The 16,276-nt window shown below is 39.9% G+C and overlaps 1 protein-coding gene across 1 annotated transcript in view; it reads left to right on the plus strand.

Annotated features, from left to right (window-relative positions):
- NPSR1 (neuropeptide S receptor 1) overlaps positions 1-11,779 on the plus strand; it is a 57,159-nt gene extending 45,380 nt beyond the window's left edge. Inside the window, exons 6-9 of the mRNA XM_059865962.1 lie at positions 8,456-8,532; positions 9,203-9,292; positions 11,381-11,561; positions 11,686-11,779. Coding sequence (XP_059721945.1) covers positions 8,456-8,532; positions 9,203-9,292; positions 11,381-11,561; positions 11,686-11,779 — 442 coding nt within the window. The remainder of the gene's footprint in view (positions 1-8,455; positions 8,533-9,202; positions 9,293-11,380; positions 11,562-11,685) is intronic.
- The last annotated feature ends 4,497 nt before the right edge of the window (positions 11,780-16,276 follow it).

The raw sequence follows: 16,276 nt of genomic DNA on the forward strand, positions 1-16,276 counted from the left end.
AATGTCTGATGAATGCTGTCGAGTGTGCAATCAGCTTAATGCTTTAATTTCTAGTCATTCATTACAATTTCATTTCCATACCTGCTTCATAGCTGTTTTGGTTTTTATCACATAGTACACGGGTCATTGTACTTGCCCTGAGTGTTCTCTGTGTGGTATTAACAGCCAGAAACATTTTCTCTGGAAAAAGGAGCGAATCTCTAAGTGTGTCCACTTATCTCCGCAGCTTCAGGCTTGAAAGATACCTTTATAAACCCAGTATGAATATTTATCCATTGTTACAAAAGATAATTTTAATAGAAGAACAGGAAATCGCACTTAGCACTAATTAAACTAAAATTAACTTGAAGTGCTCTCAAGCTTCACAGTACTCAACAAGGGTTCCTTCACCAGGATTGGAAAGAAATCTCCAAGCTCTGAAGTTGCCAACTACTTCTAAAATATGAACAAATGTACTTCTTCCAGTTTTGTAATAGGAAACCTAAGCTGCAGATATTTGAGACTGATTTGCCTCAAATCACAAAGACAATCTGCAGAAACTGTATTAAACTGAGGTCAATCAATATTGCAGACTTAGTGATCAGCCTCCCTCTAGAGCACTGCCATTAGCTGCCGTGAAACAGAAGGTAACAAGCATGAGGAGCCACCAATGCAAAAGAGCAGTCAAAATCAGATGTGGAAGTGGAGTGAGGCTTCCTGACTGTCTCAAAATGCTGCCAGTGTCAGTAACAGTTCTCAGAGCCATTACTTTTCTTTCTTTCACCAGCAAGGTTACAATCGTATTTCTTGGTGTCCATCTCTTCTTGTCAGCAGCAAGAAAGACTTGCTGGGACTCCTTTTTTCCCCCCATAATTTTGTGCTGCTTGGACTCAGAGAGAAAAACTATTTTTGCAATGTCCCTTGGATTTATCTCTTGGTCCAGCTGATTTTCCAACGAGTGATGAGCCATGAGTCTCCCTTAGCTTCCTGTTCATTAGTACCGTGGGTGAGAATGGGGTGCTCAGAGGCTGATCTCTTCTAGATGATGACAGGAGTGACTACATAACCTTGAAGTTTATTACTGTTTTATCACAGAGATTAAGCTCTGCAGCTTTTAATGGCAACAAGTTTATCTCTGATGGAATCAAAACCATGTGGTGCTTGAACTCATCTAGCTGAATTTTTGATATGGATTCAAAATGGACCAGTGTTGCTCCCTAGAGAGAAGGGATGATTTTTACACATTGCTCATAACATGTCAGTTCACTAAACCTTCCAATTTTTGTGCCAGATTGCATAGATATAATTTTTAAAAAAATCTTTAAAATTTTAAAAAAGATAGGAAAAACTACTCCCAAGTTATCCTTCCTTGGTGGGATCATTTCTCTGCATGTTTTCCTGTCTCTGAAAGCCAGCCCAGTTTCCAATATACAAAAAAAAAATATTCTTGGGAATATGGAAATATGTGGGTAGATCTGCAGCGCAGCAGTAGCAGCAAAAACAATAAACATACACTACACAGACAAAAAGCAATTTAACAGTGAAAAGAAATGGCACTAGAAAATTCTGAGGCTAGCTGTTACTGTGAAAGGGGCTCTTTTATGAGCTTCCTAAAACAGGCAGCAGTTGGGAAATTCTAGCCAGCATCTTAAGTGTTTCAGGAAAAAAACCCACAGCCTGCCCAGTTACCAGTCATTCCACAGGTGTGTGAAACATCTCTTTCACACTCTAACATACCCATAGATTTGCATGGTTTCTGTTACAGACCAGCCACTCCTCTTACACGCCATCTATACTTGTTTGGCAAGAAAAGGCAAGCTACAGAGCAATAAATATTTCAGAGCTGTTGACATTATGCTCCCCTCCTCCCTGCCAAAGAAAGATATTCAAACCAGATCAGCTCTGTGACTTGCTTTACAGTAAATCCCCAGAAGCAAGAAGGTGATGAAGACATGAGGGAAAAGAGAAAGGCAGTGAAACTGGCATTTCATGAGATTGCCCTGACATCTGAGACATGAATAAAACATCCTAAATTTTTTGTGGCTTTAACCTTAAGCAACATTCACACAAGAAGTTTATGGCAGGACAGGAGCTAAAACCACTGGTTTTGAAGCCAGGGGCAGCACAGTGTCCATCACCTGGCCAGAAACATTCCTGGTTTCTGTGTTTATTAACATAAATGCTCCTGTGTCCTTGCCACCAGAATTCAGATTTTTGACAGGTCCAAAGTGGTGTCTGGCACTGGAAGGAAGGAAGGGGAGTGGTGCAGGGAAGGATTTATTTTGTGCTTATTTATTTCTAGTTGTCAGTGATACTATTTTCTTCACAACAGAGAGGATTTTCTAAAACCACAGAAAAAGAGGATTAGCATCAGGGCAAGGTCAGCAGAGACATTGTGAAAAAATGCCATGCAGTTTGGAAGGAAATGGCTATTTTTATAACACTTTGTTAAGTCTCAAGCATAAAAGTGAAGGTTGCAGCTTTCCAGCTGATGTATCTGTAAAACATCTGGCAACGTAGCCTGAAGGTGTGACATCTATTCCTTTAAAAATCATTGGCTGGCAGTCCAGGAATTTAAAGCTAATCCACCTGATGTGGCTGCAGTATACAAATGCTGGTAAGCAGTTTGTGGCTCAAGAAAAGCAGGAATGGCTTTTAATACCCCCAGGGAATCAGTTTCTCTGTAAAAGTTTCGTTCCACCCAATACTTTCAGATGCACAGGAGGTTTGATGATAAATGAGATGCTGTTTCATAAGAGTGAGAGAGATCCCATATGTTCCAGTTGTGTGTTACTCTGACAAGAGATTATTTATAAAATGAAAGGTGTTATTTAATAAATTTAGGAAGGCATTTTTTTTTAATTTAATGACCTTCAGCCCAAGATGTTATTTTTAAAAGGCCACAACATAAAAATGGAGAGAAGATCCATAAATGTGTAACTGAAAGGTCAAGGATTAGTAGAAGAAGCCATGAATACATATAAGCCAGAAGCTAAGTCATACACCACACTTAGTGAGAAAGCAAGGCAGGGTGCAGACAGAGAAAAAAAATAAAACCTTTTCTGCAAGAATTCATATTGTTTGCACAGCTACTTTATTTTCTCTGCTGAAGCACTCTGATTTAGCTGCATGGCAGGTGTCTGATGCAATGTGGGACACTGGCTGCCAGAGTTAATTCTTAATTAGTTCTGCTGCCTGAATCTGCTGAAAACCTAACCTCTAGAGCAAAGCAGTTCACTGATGACAGCACTTTTTCTGGTGCTGTTCATCTGAAGTGCATACAAAGGATAAAAATCTTACTTTTCAGGTGCAGGACTTAATTCCACACTAGATATGCTGCTTTGGCTGAGCTGTTTTCACTTGTTACAGTTCAGACACCATCATCTTTTAAGCTTCTCTCATCCAGCCCTCAGCTCTCTCTGTAGAGCTGATCTCACGTGTCCCTGACAGCCTTCAACTAACTCACAGGAGTTACGTTATTCATAACGCTGCAGCCCATGGAATGAATTATTTAGCTGATAACCTTATGCTCACCATGGAAAACCCTTCCACTGACAAGCTAAACCCCCAGATGTGGTGTGAGCAAACTCTACAGATTCCAAGCCGAAACATGAACCAGAAGAACACAGCATTCTCTCCCCCTCACCCCCCGATTTTTAAAAAATGCATATAGAGAAATGTAATTTATGAAGAAAACTGCAACAGCCTGAAAGACCTTAATACTTGTGAGGTTTATTCCTACCACTTCTTCACAACTAGAGAATTAGCAATCAGTTATCAAAGAGCTTGTGGTTTTCCAGCAAGTTTTTTTATCTGATTATAATACCAATGAACAAGACCTGAATGATGAAAAGAAAATAAAAAGCTATGATTGGTATTTTTAACCCGAGTGTGTGGATATCTTTGAGAACTGAAAAAAGTGGAGAATATTTGTTCTTTTCATATTAAAACATTCCTTGTCCCCACTGTCTCAGTGTTGTACAAGAAGAGCCACAGATCCTGAGTCAGGCATTTCTATACAGTGCTTAAAAATTTGGCCTGTTCCCCCTTATTGACATTATTCTACCACTTCTTCAGCAGTTGATATTACCAACCTATGAAACCACAGAAGATTCAAAAAAAGTAATTAGAGAACCTGCAGTAATTAGCTCTCTCCTCTTCTGGGACAAGCGTCATCAGCTATAACCAAAGCCTTTCTCCTATTCCGAAACACACCAAGCAAAGCTGAAACGGTATCTGTGATTGTTGAAAACCTCTGGGGCACTGTTGAACAGAGGTTAAATATGGCTCAAATCAAGATTACACACTGCTCTCCTGCAAATATTTGCACCTGGGCCCCTCAGAGAACCTGTGATGGGGAGACAGAAGAGCTACTGTGTTTCTAGTCTGCATTGCTACTCTGTGCTGAAACATAATTATGTTCTGGCACTTGAGTATCCAAAAATTCAGTTTTTTAGCTGTTATTCATGATTACTAAATATATTTTTTATATTTTAATATTATAAATATAATACATAGACATTTACCTAACTGCAAACTCATGTTTTAAAAAAAAACTTGCTAAAGCTCCTCTTGAAGCACAGAGGAAAAAGATATCCATCTGCTGTTTAAAATCTGAACTCCAAAGAGAACATTTGCTTTGGAGCAGCTGAAAAATAATTAGCAGAGAAAAAAAAAACAACAAAATCAGCTAAAAGGAAAAATATGGAATTAAACCCAAGGCATTGTAATGAAATAAAAAATAGATTAAATAAAAGGTATTTCTCTAAATTAAATCAAATAAAAGGACTGGAAATGCCATTAATAAAAATACCAAAGGTCATTTTTTGAACTTGATTCAGTTAGGCCATTCTTTTCAGTGAGGCCTGCAATTTCCATTTCTAAATAAAAACCCTGGGTCTTGCACACACATTCTAGTATCCGTCCATCTCTTCACTTACCCATTACACGTGGCTGCAATGGTTTGTTCAGATGAGGTTACATTTCTCTTTAGACAAATAGCGCTGTAAATTAGCTGCCATAAAACAAAGCAGCCACATCACTTTTCACAAATAAAGTAAAAGGAACAATAGGCAATACTGGATGATAAATAGAAGTAATTAACAGGGAGCTTAAGTGCACTTTTGCCATGGTAAAGGCTCATTTTACTAGAAAATACTGAGGCTGTGTGGGATGCCCTCATAGTGCAATTATTTATTTCCAAAAAATTCTACATTTAAAGAGTGGGCATATCAATAACACTTATGATTGTTAATATCAGTGCATAGCTTTACCAGTAGACATTTTACTAAAAAAAAAAAAAGTGGTCTGTGAATTGAAAATACAGATGGGGTGTGATTATTCACAGTTGCGTTTGTATGACTAACCATAAGTTACGTATTTACATGGATAAAAAATGCTGTAATTACCAATGAGGCCTATTAAACAACACCACTAACTAATAGCAGGCTGTGATGAACATGCCTCTTAATTCTTTAAAATTTGGATCAAGCTAAATTGGTTTTGGAGATGTGAAGAATTTAATTTCTGAGATACACCCATACTGTGAGCCGTATTTTTGTATTTTTCTCCCACCTCTCGAGATATGCATTTTATGAGGGTTAGAAAAATCATCACATTTTCAGATCAACAGCATGTCCTTTCTGTCCTGTGGTCTTCAAAGCCCGAGCATCTACTTTTCAGAATAGCTTGGATAAATTTTTCATCCAGGTTTGACTTTTCCACCGTAGTACCCTTTGATTAGTCTCTCACCTACAACCTGGGCTGGAAGATCAGTGTGCTGTGCACTTACAGACACAAAGAAGCCTGACAACACCTGGGCCTCAAGAGCTGCACATCACATCTCCCGGTGCTTTCAGTGGAGACAAGGGCAAGCAGCATGAAGGCATGTTACAGGGGTTAAAAAAAGAGCTTTGTGGCAATGTGTACCGCATGCTTTTACATCTTGGCAGTGAAGGCTGAGCAGTTCAGAGTCCAGAGGAAGAGAACAGAAATTAGGATATGGTTGGAGTGGTGCAGACTATTTCCAAACACTCCTCTGAATACCAGTTTGTCATCTGTTCCCTGCTACTCTTTGCTTATTTGCCACTTCATTTTTCAAGTGAGAATTTCTTTGAGATTTGACCAACCTCTGGATCCTCCTCCAGCCGCCTTTTACAAGAAAAAAAGGAGCTACAAATGTGTTCTGAAAAAAGCTGATTTTCCCTCATAAGAAAAATACTTCTCTTCCATAAGAGCCCTCTTTTTACTTCCATGGCTTTGAAACACACATGCACTTGCCTGTTATGGTCCTATGCTTTAGGTAACTTATTTCTGAAAAGTCCAATTTCTCAGCTCCATGTCAACATTGCTGGGGAAAAAAATATAGAAAAAGGGTTAGGCACTACTACGAACGGGAGTCCCAGAGAGACCAAAATATAAATGAATAACTGCAGCTGGCACAAGAGCTGCTCAGAAGTCTACCTAGCATGTAAACTTTCCTGATACCCACCCTGAGCAGTTTTACACCACCTCTGGTCCACTCTTGATAAGGAAGGCCCCACTGGCTTCAGCTACAGAGAAAAGAAAGATGAACAGAAGCAAAAATACCGACACAGATCCACTACGTTGGCAGCACTTTATTAAACTGCTGGATGAAAACTAGAATTCAGATTTCCCCTGGAGTTCTAAAAATTAAGGATTCTAATGATTCTAATGAATCAGCATGTAATCTCATCGGTGAAATGCCAATGAGAAGACAGATGATGTAACTGTATTTGGCAAAAGACATGCCCCTACCAGACTGCAGCCCAGAGGGCAGAAATTCTGGGGTCAAGGCAAAGCAAGAGAGAAGCCTGCCTTCATAATTCAATCCATATGGCATTTGGCTGAAGATAAGGATATTTTGACTACAGAGTTAGACTCCTTTGTCCTGATGCTTAAGAAACTGAATGTTTCCTGCTGGACAAAGGAAAATCTGCATCAGAGAGGACATTGTCTCAGCTGCAAATAAAGAGGTCAGGCTAGAGACAGCAGGCTAGGAAGGAAATAGAAACAGGACTTTTAAGAGTGAGCTGGTAAAATTTTTGAGATGACAATTATCATTATAATACATTCTGATTCATTGGAACAATCAAAGGAGAAGCGTACATGAATTTTCCACCATTGTCTGTAAAAAGTACAAAGAAACTCTCGAGTTTCAAGTGTATGAGCTGTTAAATAAACAGGCTCTTGAAAAAACAGGAGATAAAAGGAAAATGTTCAAATCAGCTGGGAGCCAAGCTGGACTTTGAAGGGATTAAGGAGAACAAGCTGTAGTCCGTGGCAGATGTGAGCAAGCCCTGCACTGGACGAGGACACTACTGCTCTGCTACACAGCCCAGACTGCACCTTGAATTTACAGCTCTCACCTACTGAGCCTGGAAACCAGATGGCTTAAACTTCCACAGAAAGGGAAACCTCCAAACCTTCATCATTTTTTTGAGCAGAAATTCTGCCTTTGCAAGCATGTCTAGCAATTGAGGGTGCTGCAGGAAAGACTCATATATCAGTCTGAAAGGACTAATAAGTATAATGCCTCTTCTGATAACAAAAATAAGCCACATAACAGTAAGACACGTTTTTGCTTCTATAAAACACCCTGAAATTATATTCTTTGTTGCACCTTTTTCATATAAGGACCACTAAGGTTTATGACAATTAACATCCTCAAGCAGGACATGGGTTTAAACAGCTCTTCATCTTGAAGGAATTATTTTTGTCTACTCTATATTAAATCAGTAGAAGTCCAGATTGGCTATTGCACAGGGAAAGTCCATAACTATCCAAGGTCATTGTGTACTAGGGCACTTTTTATCTTTCCTGTTGAAAGTATACAAACCTCTCTAAATATGCAAATTGTGGTAGATCTGGTTTTGAATCATCTAACTCTTCCCATTTATCTGGCATTTCAGTTCTCCTTGATTTCCACCACTGGACCTCAAGACCCAAAACTGAGCACTGCTGTATTTATTTGCATTTCTCATGGATCTTGCCCTTATCAAATTCCCCAGGGCGAAATTTTAGTCACCAGCTTCATACCCAAAAAGTAACATCAAAATTGAAGTGTACATACAGCAAAACCAGGTCCCTCCCTTGCTTCCCTCATCAGAGCTAGTGCTCCAGGGCTGATACTCAGATGGATTTGGTGTTGGCTGGCTCAAAATCACCAATGAGCTCTTGTCTGAAAGACCTTTGGCCAAATCACTGCATTCCTCTGAGCCTCAGATTTGACATCTACAAAGCCAGGACAACCATAAGGAATTCCTTCTGAAAAGTGCTGTGGGGGAGTCATATCATATTTATTATTATTATTGTAATTTACTGTTTTTATTTCTATGCAGTCCCACCACTTCTGTGAACTCCTTACACATAGACAAGTATATTCTTCGAGCACAAATGGCCGGGATGTCTGTTAAATTTATTTTGCCTAATACCAGCAACTTTTCCCCTTCTGCAGCGTCATATACTCAATTGTGATTCGAACTATCTGGATGAAGAGCAAAGCTCAGGCTGTCATCTTATCCAGCTGTCCTGGTGAGTCTCAGCACACCTGTGGCTCCAGCTTTGTGATTCAATTCCAGCTGATCCTCACAAATCTGGGAGTGCTTGGACATGCACAGGTTGTGTTGGGCCCCCATCGCTGCGGCAGGAATGAGTTTTCTGTATTTGTTCATTCAAAACTCATTTCTACATTATTTACCTTCTTTCCTTTGACACTAAATTCTCTTTAGAGGCATAGTATAAAACACCTGTGAGAAAATGAATAAAAAGTAAAAACTACTTACTCTAGGAGTTAGAATTCCTATTCCTAGAACTTTGTCCATTTCCAGAATACTTTTTTCCTAGCATATACTTGGCAACACTTTTTCTGTGTCTTCACATGTCCTTGAAGTCTAAATTTTGCTCAGGATCAGAAATTCCTGGCCACAGAAAGCTATAAACTGATCAGAGTATTCTATCCCAAGACTACACATGCCTCAATGCTTTGGGGAGATCTACTCTGCTTACTTTTCCCCTTTTATTTGGGTGACTCTGGTTTTGATTGAGCAGACTTGTAAGGGTCCAAATTTCAGGAACTACTGAGGTCCTAAGTGACACCAGGGAAAGACGAGATTGTGTATTCTTGTCCTGCCTGTCAAGGTACACACTGACACATCCACACACCAGTTCTATCCTTTCACTAGCTGAACTGTTCTTTTCCCAGGTGGCAAAACCTCCCGTGGCTACACCAGTCGTGGGTTCATATCCAGGGCGAAGGTGAAGGCGATCAAGTACAGCATTGTGATTATCCTTGGTAAGAGAAAAGACCCAGAGCTGGTAGCTGGGGAGGATGCTGACATTAGGAAGCTGCCAGACAAAGTAGATGGCTTGAAGAATGAGCTTTACTCAGACACCTGATTTGCCTTCTGATCTTGTCCTTCCCCTCTTTTCTGGCTGATACATTTCTATTTTAGGTATCTGACATAACCCTTGAATTAAATTAGATGCACAGCCCCTCGTGCACGTAAAGACAGTAAAGAAACAATATCTAAAAGGAACAAAGGAAGAGGTCATCTCTTTCCTATCCAGACTGCCAAAAGATTTGGCAACTGAGTTGTCTTTTAGGCTTAGAGACACTGTATGGCCTGTGAGCTGCTGGGGTGGAGCAAGGGAAAGAAGAAAGGTGAGATGTGCAGCAATTGCATTTAATGTCACAGGTGTGTTGCCTGCCAAGATGAAAAGAATGAGCTCTCCTTTCCCAACTGGGCAGCAGATGACTTAGTGCAGGTGCTCTCTGTCTCCCAGGGAAATTACATTATTCTGATGCAATTAGCAGGCTGATATTCTATCTCAATAAATAAAGGCAACATCACACAGAGCTTGTGATTAGCTGCCAGAGACATGCAGGAAAGGAGCTAAAGCTGTTTACTCCCAAGGGCTGACAGTCATCCCTTGACACTGAAAAAGAGATTGCTTCTCTTTCCAACACAGTGCAAAATTCAGATTGGAGAATATTGTGATAGCAGCCACTTGAGTAGCTTAGCTCACTGTCTAGTGGCAGCATCTGCAGACATGAGAGAGGCCAGTGTGATTCATACTTTTCATAAACCCAAGAACAGCTTCTCTGTGTCTGAACTTTTCTGCGTGGCAATCAGAGGAAGCTTTTGGCAGACACAACTACTATGGCAAGGCCATCAGATGTTCAGAGTTCACATGGATGCTCAAGTATTTCAGCAGACCTTGATAACATTAGGCACCCAGCATCTCTTGATGTGCAAACAGATTGACACTTAATATCCATGGATTTTTTAAAGCCACTTCTGCACAGTGAGTGCTATAATCCACACTCTGGCACTGTGTATTGCTATTTTGCATATATCTATGCATAGACACCTCCTGTTTGGTTGTTCTAAAAAACAGGAAGGGAGCTTACCTCTTCCTTGCACTTTTAGTGAGCACTCAGCTAAGTGCCAGTGAAGAAATTCTGATTAATGTGACAAGAAAACAGGCACAGGGTTACTCTGCTGTCTCATCTGAGTCAGGATGTGATCATGTGTCTGATTTCACAATTACCTGCATGTTTGCAACCCAGGTACTTATAGCTTAGTTGAGCGAACTGCCTGTCCCAGCATTTCTATGCAAATCCTGAATCAAAAGCCTTTGTGAGAAGAGACGGCATAGAAATTTGTGAGACAGATTCCCTATGCCTGCAAATAAAGCTAGATCCGTGGCTAACCTTTTTTCCCTGTCACTCTGAACAAAAGCAGAGGCTATGAGCAGTACAGTCCTCTCTTCCCTTCCTCAAATTCATCTCTCAAATGTCAGAACAGGAAATCAGGAGAATCTTCCTGCACACTCCATGCACACATCGTTTCCATCCAGCATGCCGAGTGACATGTTGGCTTGCCATAATGCAGTGTGAAAGAGTGTCATTCCTTGCTCCTGGGTGTCTGAGAACCTTATTTTAATAGGTGGCTGTGACAGGCAGAGCTGTCACGGAGCAGCACTTTGGCTGTGTGTACATTTAGATTGGCTGCTCACTCCAGGGACCATTAAAAGAGCTCTTCACTATAACTGATGATGCTTTAACTGGCTACCTATTTACCCTTTATGTGTTGTGTAGTGTTCAGAAGTGTCTCAATATGTCTAGAGGGAACACTCTAAACACTTAGAGAAACACACGTAATATATTTTATAGGCATTAAAATAAAAATAAAGACAAATAAAAGCACTATCTAATAAGTATTCTCTTAAATAAGATCCTGAATGGGGAGAGGGTTTTTTTTTTTCGCATGAACAAATATTTATGCGTTATGGCAGTTGCTCCATGAGTGTGTAATTACCTCCCTAAATTGCTAAACTGTCCAGTGTCAAGCTCTTCCTCTCTCTGTCTCATCTGCAGCATTTATTCTCTGTTGGAGCCCTTACTTTCTGTTTGATATCCTGGACAACTTCAACATACTGCCTGAGACCAAAGAGCGCTTCTATGCATCCGTGATTATTCAGAACCTGCCAGCCTTGAACAGTGCCGTCAACCCCCTCATCTACTGCTTCTTCAGCAACAGCCTCTGCCCCCCTTCTGAGTATTGCTCCTTTACTGTCACTCTGACTACCCCTAAGAAGGGAGGGAACACATAAACACAGTCCCTAAACTGATTAACTATTTTTGACTCCTTTAATTCTGACCATTATTTACATTTTTTGTAGGGAAAGAAGAACTCAAAGGCTGGGGGGGACTTTCCGGGAAAGGAGCGATGGAGGGCAGGAGATGCAGGTCCTGTCGAAACCAGAATACATCTAGCACAGACAACGTTCTGAAAAGCCACACTGGCACCTGTACAGAGGAAAACAGAGATCCCCCACAAGCCCTGTGCACGGTGAAGTGGATGGACAGTGCCTGGCAAGAGCCTGCACCTTGTGCTCCTGTGCACCTTACAGCACACGTGGTTTGGGTGGGCACTGCAGCCTCACCAATTGCACACTGCAGTGCCAAGCTCAGTATGGGAGGTTTGCATGCCTCTGTTGTGAGGTTTCGTCTTGATCCTCTGTTTAAAGCAAGCTGTAATTTATGTGCTCCAAACAGAAAAAAAAAAATATTGTAAATGATGTCTAGTCAGAGTCTTCTTTATTTTTCAGGAGTCACTAAAAGCCATCTACTGCACCATCTGGCTCTTATAACCAATAGAGTGTTTACAAGCAATTACAGAGCAAGGACCTCAGCTAAAATGAAAACACAGGCAGTTTTCCAATGAGAAAACACCATTGTCACTCTATGTAATTATATCTGGGTTTCATATGGAGTCACTTACACAGTCATAGCCAGAGAAGAGGGGAATGAATGGCTGGGATACTGCCTGCCATATCACCTGGCCCACCTTCTCAGCTCACACCAGCAGCACTGTCCCTGTACTTCTTCCTCCCCTTCCAGTGTGTTATTTCCCTGCTGTCCTACCTTGGCACGTCGATGTCCCAGCAGGACTCACACACGACACATCTGGACAGCCATTTATTTCTGGGCTACTGGGGAACGGTTCACCAGCCCTCCCCAGACCCCATGGTGCACCCCACATGCAGATCCTTCCACACTTCTGTGGCAAAGGCCCTGAGCAGCTTCTTCAGGATCCCATGGGGAGCTGCAATGCAGGGCACTTAGCCAGTGCAGATCTTTCTCACCACCCACATGGCAGCATTTCCTTATCCCATACCACTGAAAATCATCTCTGTCACTTAAATCATGCAGGGAACCACACACATCTTTGCACAAACTCAGAGCTGGAAAAAGACCCAAGCAAAATCACAAAACTTGAATTACATTTAGAAAAAATAATCTGTTGATGGTCCAGTCTTGTGAGCTCATTGTAGATTTCACAAAGGACCAATAGTCAGGTAGAACTTTGCTGCTGAGCGCCCAGGGACCTGGGCATCCCCTTTCCCCAGCCCTCTGGGTATCTTCCCACCACACTGTTTTCAAATATAGGGAAAAATTTCTCATGCAGGTGGGGAGGGGTGACATCAACTTCAATGTTCATTTTACTACAAGGCTGCTTGAAGTGTTTGTATTAAAAATACACTCTAACAAGCTGTACGGCAACTGAGTTTGTTTCCTCTCAGTGAAAAAAATTATTCTTACTTAAGTGGACTCAGTTTAAAAAGGGGTTTTTATTATTATGATCTTTTGCAATGAGTTTGTTCCCTGTAAAGCAAGAACTGAATAAAATTTATTTATAATTGCCTATATTACAAAAATACATTTTCCTAAGTAGGAGACATATAAAATCATGGGGCTTTATGTTCTCAGGAAAATAAATAAGGTATCTCTTTTTATTACCACGAAGTTCTGTTATGTAGGCTCTATGTCTAAATTTTGCTACTGCTTAATTAAAACTATGAATCTGCAGCAGCCTTTACTGCAGCGACCTTGGATAGGCTGTAGATAAGAACAAGACAATATTTTCTTCCCATGGGCATGTAATAACTTTCCTAAAATTCGAGTGCTTTGTTTAAGCTTCATAGATTGTAGATTTTAGCTTTTTCATCTGATAAATGTACACTCACTACCTACTTTTGAACAATTAATGGAGTTTTTAGACTCAATACCTGGAAATCAGATAACATTTCTGAGCAGTACTTTGATTTGCAAATTTAGTATGACTCAATCCCACTAAAATTTACATAATAGTCACTGGGGTCACCACATGAATTATCCCATCCGTCTAAATTAAGCATATGCATGAGTTAATGTAGGACTCTGGACTGAAATAAAGTTATTATCAATCTATTTTCAAAGAAATAGCTTTTTGTTTCATTCATTATTTTACTATGTACCATTTACAGGTTGTTATAATTTTTCCTCTGGATATGATTGTGATGCCTTTCCTCATATGAGAATCCTTCAGTTTAAATGGCCTCACACTGCTTTTGTCTGCACCCCTTCCAAGTGCTTAAATACAGAAATAAATAATTCATCTTATTTTCCGTGCTGCTTTCTTACTGTGCAAGAGATGGCACTTTACTACCTTTTTTCTATTCTCCGCATCTTCTGTTGTAAAGCTGAGTTTTTCCATTAGTCTGGAAAACATTTGCACGGTCCTCCTTTGTCTCAGGGGAGAGAGATTTAGGGAATTTCATCTGTCTCCAGTAGGTTTCTTATTCCTTGACTGCAGGTCACCCCACATCTGTTGACTGTTTAGTTGCTTAAAGGTGCCAGAGTTGCTCCAACAGACCCCACGCTTAGGAGGAGGCAGCAAAAGTCAGTGTCAAGGTCTGATTGCCCAGAGATGGGGGCTGAACACAACAAGAAAAGGGCACCCATCTGGCTTGTCCAGGACAGCCCAGGAGCAGCTCTGGTTTTCAACAGCTTTAACACTTCAAGAAGCATCTGTGAGATCCTTCTGACATTCCCACAGTGAACAGAAATATTCATATGCATGACTGCTAGGACATAAAGCCTTGTATGATGATAAAGTCCTGTTTGACTGTAGATTCCTGAGAAGCATGAAAAATCAGATACTCATCTCTCAGAGAAGTCACATCAAACAGCATAGGAGTAGAATACTTTCCAACTAACACTAATCCAAGAAAACATGTATGCTTTCAGTGAAAGTTTCAAATAAAATCTGAATGAGAAATCTATTTAATTCTCTTTTGGATATTTTTGATGTAATTTAAAGTTCAGTTATCTTGGACCAGATTTCCATCTCTTGCTAAAGTGTAAAGCAGCATTTTGTCTTTCAGTTAGGCTTTGCCTTGGAAATTTCTGTCTCCTCTTTGTTTTTACTTAGAAAAAATTAATACAAGGCAGCAAAATTCAACATTGCCCATTGCGACCATTGAAGAACATCAAAGCAAAACTCTACCTAGAAATGTGTTTCATCCTCCTGCACACTGACAAACCAGTGCTAAGAAGTGCAGACATTATCAGTCCAAGAAAAGAAAAATTTAGCCATTACCTTGTTGTTTGTAGGTTTGGGGCTCTTTTTGAAAGATATTTTTCACAGAAATATAATTACACTTTTTGAGATGACACAGAATGATTTGACTTCCACAGACTAACAAAAAAAATATTATTCTTACACATCTCCAATTTTTGTGAGGCATAAATAAATGAAGGTACATACTCGACAAGTTACCTAAGAATTTAAATATTGTTTTCATGAGAATCGGGCACCTGTCATTATGGAAGTATGGTTTTGGAGTATAAGCTATTGCAAGCACCAGACCCCTCCTAATAGCAGTCTCTAAAGACACAAAAGCAGAAGTAAAAGCAACTCTAATACATATTTTTAGTTCAAGTCCTGACATTTGAATAAGAGAAATCTTCATGTCTACTCAGATTACATATTTTCTTGACTATACAAGATGCAGGAAATCAGGAAAATCCCCTCTCAAACCATAGGGAGGGCCCTATGAAAAACAAAAGAAAAATAACCCTGCTGAACACCCCACAACACTGGCAAGGAATTTCTCAAGATATGAGCACTTTGGGGTAACCATGAGCCAAGATAAGTGAGAATAGCCTCTTGGCTCTCTTTACAATGAATACTCTTGCTGACAAGAGGTCTCAAGTTCAGTATCCCTTCAGAAGTCCTAATTCCTTGTTTGTGCAGATATGTTTCAAACATGAAAACAGAAAGCATCACACTACCTGCCACTTCATTTTGCTCTTCACAAGGATTGCATTTACTTTTCATAAACACTTGATGGAAAAATAACAATGAAAGAAAGGAATTGCAGAAAACACACACACAAAAAAGGTATATATATGCTGTGGTCACAAGTGCCTTTTGTCATCAAGAGAGGAATTGTTCCACAAATAAAGATAAACTGGTGTAGAAGCTATCTGTGTGTACCTTCCAACACAGACTCTTGGGGCTTACAGGAGAAGGGATTTTACTTTATTCATCAACCTTGAGAAATGTGATTAATTTGTGGAGTAAATGCAATATTTAGTGAAAGGTAAAATATGCTTCATTTTCTTTAGCAAACTAATTTATTTTACACAGTGTTTAATTTAGATAAGCATTATAGCTGAATGGCTCATTAAATAATCTTTTGTCTTTTTTGATGGCATCTTATTCTGAGTATGCATAAAATATGGGGGTAGAGGGTTAGGCATACAAACATATGCATGAATTTACAAATAGACATTGCTGATTCCTCAGGCTGAGTTGGTTACAGTGGTACATAATTAGAATCTTAGTTGTTGATTTAGTCTCAAGCAAGGCAAATGAAAATGGGTTAAAATTCAGCAATTTTAATGAACTCAGTAAAAATGAATAGAGTCTGAGGCATCACATTG

Source organism: Haemorhous mexicanus, chromosome 1, assembly GCF_027477595.1.
Source record: "Haemorhous mexicanus isolate bHaeMex1 chromosome 1, bHaeMex1.pri, whole genome shotgun sequence".
Taxonomy (NCBI): Eukaryota; Metazoa; Chordata; class Aves; order Passeriformes; family Fringillidae; genus Haemorhous; species Haemorhous mexicanus.